Raw genomic sequence first — 6,118 nt, forward strand, 5'->3', positions numbered from 1 at the left:
ATTGAGCTTCAAACTGCTGCTCGTAGCTTACATCAATAGGGACTTTAACCGTCAGGGTAGTTACCCCTGACGCTTTCATTGCGGCCATACATAAAACCCGACGTCCGGCTGAACCTTTCTAAACTATCAGTTGGTATAAAGTACCCTGACTAGCCATATTACATTTTAGGAAAGAGGTCAAAAATACCTATTGGTTTATCACATCCGATTCTAAAACCAGAAATCTTCATACTGTTTGATTTTCCACATGGTCCAAGAAAATGCTATCACTCAAATAGGTGCTGCATGTGAAGGAAAAGAAGGACAAGGAAACAAGAATCTTGAACAGATATATCACATTTCTCAGAGACATGACAATTCTGAAGATATCTATAGAAACATTTACAGTGAACTGAAGCTTATTTTGATACATACTTTGCAAATTATTTATTGTCACTTTGGTTAGGAAACAAGAAAGGGCAAAAGTAAAGACGTATTATGTATAATTCTAAAATGTGTTTCTCTCCTGTGATGCATGCAGCTAGCTCCTCTCTAATCATTCAGGCTAAAGACTGCACAATTTAGCTTAATCAACTGGAACTTCAACCTCCATTTTTAGGCCAGTGCTCCCAAAAACCTGTGCCAAATACAAAGCAATGACGATAACTATATCATCTCCAAAGAAAGGAGATTATTTAAGCAAAATGAAACCTATGTCAGAAAATTAAACTAAGCCATAATTTCATCTTAATTAAATATAAAATCGAATAGTTAAAAGATAAATATAAAATAGAATGGGAAGTACCTTAGTGAAGTCATCCAACATTAGGTAAGAGTCCCTTGAGTAACCTGCTTCTTTCATAAGTTGGGTCAAGACTTGCTGCAAGAGAAAAACCAAAAGAGCAAAATGTTTTATTTTACTTCCTCACATCTTAGTAACCATGTGATCTTCTCAAGGAACAGATGCATGGAATAGTTGGTTTAAACTAGGATGCAGTTATTCTTTGTAATCAAAGGTATGGTTAATAAAAATTAATCAGAGAGAAAGATACAGTCAACAAAAGATTTATAAGGAATCCTTAATAGAGAAACCAAAGAACAATCTATCCCATTTAAAAGTAATCTTATAACCAAAATTGTGAGAAAACAATGAAATGGAAATATTTAGTTCTACAAATTATAGAATAATGTTGGACTTTTAAAATCTTAATAAACAGCATGCATTAGAAAAACTTAATCATACACTATTCAAATGCAGCAGGCAAAGAGTCTTATATTATGCAAACCACTAAATCACTAATAGTTAGATATTAGCCACTCAACCACTCCAATACACAACTTTTAGCAACAAGCAACCTACTTGAGACTTCTTTGATCTAATTGGAGTTTCGTTATCGTCATGAAATTGGATTTAGCCATGCTCATAAGACATAGACTAAAGCAGACATATTCACAAACAGCGGCAACTCTATACATTGAGAAATCTGATTCCAAATATTAAATTATTTTTTTCAAATATTTAACCACTACTAAATTTTGCAATATAATTATTCTTAAGGGGGGGGCAGGGGTTGTGAGATAATTAAAGGAAATTTCAATTAAACTAATAATGAAGATGCTTAGGCAGCATATTGGTTAAATGAAAAGAGAATGAACACTAAATGTTCTTTTGAGTACTTTCTTTCTCCAAAATAAGTTGACTGAATTTGAACATTAAACCAATCATGTAAATGCCTTCGAAGATTCCTTAACACTATGGCTATTCAAGGAAAACAAGAATCATCTGTTTCCAAAATAAAAGAAAAAAGCTTTAAGGGGCCCTACAAGATCAGTTTGGTCCTTTTTACTCTATTCATTAGGTGGTCAGAGTAATCCATTAGTTCTTTTTTTCCTTTTCTGGTAGATAGCCAAAAATAAAGGTGAACTGGGTTCAAATCCTACAATGAGATCCGCTTAAGGTAAAACAATCATAGCAAATTAATAATATTTCTTTCTCCTCTAACAAGTTATCTGATTTCAGATATAAAAGAATAAGAAAACATATTCATTACAGACACACTGATTAGCATTTCTGCACCATGATTCTGCTCTTATTGCTGCTGATTCCTCACAACAGGTATTTTCATTTATCTTTGCCATTACAATGAGATATTGCTAATAAGACATGTGAACTAAACTCATTCATGATAAGAGATTGTTTTCAATGATGTTTAATACGCAAAACAATAAGAGTGTGTTCAATTATCCCACCATGAATAGTATCAGCAAGTCAAATTGGTCTAGTTATGCATACTGGTACAACCAAAAAAAAAAAAAAAAGGTCGAGTTATGCATATTGGACACAAGAAAATGCAATGTATGGTTACAACCATCTCACATCTCTTGTTACTTAATTGAAGAATATAATAACAAAATGCAAAGCAAAAGGCAAAAAACCTTGGTTTACCTCTCTTTGGTCGTCAGAAATAAATGAACCAGACAAATCTCGCAACACTTCTAGTAGGTCATTGAAAGACACCTTCCCATTACCATCAGAATCATACACTTTGAAGATAACTGAGACACAGAAAATTAAAAACATTAACTAACTTCAAGACATTTGTACAACTGCAATGAGCAATGGCAAATAAAAAGGCAGCCCAAAAACTAATCATCTGTAACCTTTACTTTGTGACTATTGATTTAAAATTCGATTATACCCTAAACCAATAAAATCAATCACTCTACAGAAAAGACAGCGGAGCCTCACATTGAATTTTCTGATGTACACTTGCTTTAGCACTAAACGCTGACAAGAAGGCTACAAAGTCCTTAAAGTTCAAACCATCCACCATCTTAAGCAGCCTCTGTAATGCAACAAATCCAAGAGATGAACAAAAAAAAAAAAAACTCAAAGGTTTACATAAAACCCAAACACAGTACACAAACACTATCATTGGACTGTGAATTTAGATTCAAATCCCAGAATTCAATTAATTACTCCAATCAAGTCAACTCAAAAAACTACCTGGGAGAGCGGATTCATTGCAAACTCTGGAACTGATAAGAATTCATCAGCAGATATAAATCCCTTTGCATTTCGATCTAACTGGCAAAACCTTTGGTACAATGAAACAATTTCTTGCTGAGAGACTGCATTCCCACAGCTAGAACACATCAAATTTTAGATAATAGAACAACCAAATGGAAGAACCAGTACGAAAAAAGAAAAAAGCATACAGACAACCTACATAGATTATTGCAGTACTCTTGAACTTCTTCAATATCATATTGAGTTAGCATTGATGAAGCATTCCCCATTGCGTCTCACTAATAACATCTACAAACTTTTAAGCAAACAAAAGGTAAACAACTAATTATTATCCACAAAATAATCAACACACATCAATCAGAATACATAGTACTTGAAGAAAAAAGTTTAAACTTTAATTGGTGGAAAGCAACCAAAAGGTTGAAATCAAGATGCCTATGCAATAAATTGAGCTTAATAATAATACCAATTGGCCAACGTCAACTAGGTAATTCTCACTATAAATATACTACTTTTAGACAAACAAAAGAACAAACAAAAGAGAAGCCGTTAATCATGAGCACAACATAACCAACACCTATCAATCAGAACCTCAATTAATTTAAAATAAAACACTCTGCAATGAATCGAAAGATCGAAAGAAGATTGCACTGTTTGGTTCCAGAGAAACAGTAGGAAACTAGAAGAAAATTAAATCTTTGCACCCAAGATGCTCATGCAACAGAGCTTTGGGCTTGAAGGAAAAAAATTTATTTTCTGTAGAAACAATCCAGAATAGAACAAAAGAATGAATAAATGTTTTCTCAGCAACCAAAAAACCCAAAACAAAAAAGAAAAGGAGATAAGGTGAGAAAAGAATGGAAAAGAAGACAAATAGTTACCTGCAAAAAAAAAAAAAAAAAAAGAAAATGCAAAAAGAGAAAGTTGGAGAACGGTCAGACGGAAAAGAAGAATAGGTTAGTAGATATAGAGAGAGAGTAGAAAAAGGCAGCCTTGCCATTATCGAAACCCTTAATAAAATAGCAATTCTACAGTTTGTACTTTGCACAATTCCACGAGGAATTTATGTTCTTTTATGGGCCCACACATCATCTTCATCGATTTCATCTTTTTTTTCTAAAATATGGAAAATGCTATCGACCATTCAAAATAATTTTTCTATCCTCTTAAATTATTATTGTATTTAAATAAATTTTTTATTTTATTTTTTATTATCTAAGTCAATTAATGATATATTTTTATATTTTAAGACACTTAAATAATAATATGATAAAAAATACATACAAAATCAAAAATATATAAAAATCAAAAAAATAAAAAAAGATAATTTAATAAATTTTTTTCTTAATTGGTACCATACCCAAAAAAAAATGATTAATAAAGAAATAATACTATTATATAAAATTAATAAAAAATAAAAATTACTTTGCTGATCTTAATATTTACAGTGTTAAATTAGAATTGATTATCATATACATATACATATTTATATATATAATATAATATAATATAATATATGTATATTGAGTCAATAATAGAGGCATTTAAGGTCATAAAAGTAATTTTAATTTTTTTATTAATTTTACATGTGGACATTTCTTTTCTATTAATTATTTTTAATCATAATATCAAATAATAAATATTTTCAATGTACATATAGTTTTAATAAATATAATTATCATAACGTATTAGTCCGAGAACTCAATTGCTAGATATAAAAATAAAAAAAATTGTTACTAATTTTTTTTATATGTGATTGGTCACCAATCTTATTTTTTGGTCTACAAATTTGAGATTGAGTTTGAAAGTATGGTTACATATGAAAAACAAAGTTATAATACTCTTACAATGCAACCCCGAAGACAGTATCAATTAATTTTATATGATCATAAATTGATCTCATTCAAATAGTCTTTCACTTATATCTTTTACTTTTATTATTTGAATATTAAAAATATTTTAAGTTATTTTTTATACTTTTGGTATAACTCAAGAAATTTTTTCACCTAAAAAATATTCAAAAAAATCATTTATTTCATTGAAGAAGTTTCATCGTCAAACTTATTTTAATATTTCAAAAATAAAGTATATTATAATTTTCTTATGCAAATTTATGGTATGATTTTAAAAATTTGGAGAAAAATCACTACTTGTGATTACCTCTTAATTTTATTATCAACGAAAATTTTAATTTATTTTATAATATTTATTTATTATTTATTATTATTTAAGCAAGTAAGTATTTTGTTGATTAAATTCTTGAAATATTTCCAACATTTTTTTATTATTTTGAGAAAATATCTTATTTAAGAATTTAAATAAAATCATCCCTTGTGACTTCATCTTTATCCCATCATAAGAATTTTACCTTTCTTGACAATTAAAAGTTTGTTATGTTTTGTTATTATTTTTTTTTATTGAAAGATTTTTGAAAAATTCTGCTAACACTTTTGACAAAATCTTGAAAATGTTTTTTTTAGAAATCACCATTTGTGATTTTGACTTTAATTGTTATATTTTTTCTTTATGTATTTATTTAATTCTTACTATTTCTTCGAAGTGAATATTATTGTGATTATTTTTATATTTGAAAATTTCTAAAATATTTTGAACACTTTTGAAATATTTTAGAAAATTTTTTTATATGAATATTTTCAATAAAATCATCACTTTTAGTAAATTTTCAAAAAAATTTCATTGATTTGAAATTATTAATAAAATCACCATTTTGTGACTTTATTAGTATTTTACCATTTTATTCATTAATTAATTAATTTTTTCTTGCTATTCATTATTTTACTTAAAAATATTATCATATATTTTATTTTCTAATAACAATAATAATTATTCCCTTATAATCTATATATATATATATATATATAACACTAACACAAATATTCATAGTTTTTAATTTCTAAAATATGCATTTTTATTTTAATACATATATATGACAAAAAATAAATAAATGAACATGTAAGAAAATGAAAAGGGGGAAGAATTTATACCTAATGAATCTTTGGTGCTAAAGCCTAAAATGATTTTTGGGTCAGGTTAAACAGGCTACCAGATCGAGTTGCAAGATGGGCTAGTTGGATAGGTCATAATAGA

The 6,118-nt window shown here is 28.2% G+C and overlaps 1 protein-coding gene across 1 annotated transcript; it reads right to left on the reverse strand.

The window, feature by feature from the left end:
* Positions 1–308: 308 nt before the first annotated feature.
* LOC111281125 (uncharacterized) lies at positions 309–3,881 on the reverse strand. The gene is made up of 6 exons (XM_022868755.2): positions 3,210–3,881; positions 2,987–3,111; positions 2,729–2,825; positions 2,426–2,535; positions 785–859; positions 309–616 (listed from the first exon to the last, which is right to left on the reverse strand). The coding sequence occupies exons 1-6, from the start codon at positions 3,277–3,279 to the stop codon at positions 566–568; spliced, it is 528 nt and encodes a 175-aa protein (XP_022724490.1). The 5' UTR covers positions 3,280–3,881; the 3' UTR covers positions 309–565.
* Between the last annotated feature and the right edge of the window lie 2,237 nt (positions 3,882–6,118).

The sequence above is a fragment of the Durio zibethinus genome, chromosome 28, assembly GCF_047325235.1.
Source record: "Durio zibethinus cultivar Kanyao isolate XHJ-2024 chromosome 28, ASM4732523v1, whole genome shotgun sequence".
Lineage (NCBI taxonomy): Eukaryota > Viridiplantae > Streptophyta > Magnoliopsida > Malvales > Malvaceae > Durio > Durio zibethinus.

What these genes read in the sequence shown, in the direction of transcription:
- LOC111281125 (XM_022868755.2), bottom strand. Translation starts at nt 3,279, where the DNA reads ATGGGGAATGCTTCATCAATGCTAACTCAATATGATATTGAAGAAGTT. An exon ending in AGAGTACTGCAATAATCTAT is followed by an intron (nt 3,112 to 3,209) that starts GTAGGTTGTCTG and finishes GTGGGAATGCAG; the next exon opens with TCTCTCAGCAAGAAATTGTT. An exon ending in TGTACATCAGAAAATTCAAT is followed by an intron (nt 2,536 to 2,728) that starts GTGAGGCTCCGC and finishes TCTGTGTCTCAG; the next exon opens with TTATCTTCAAAGTGTATGAT.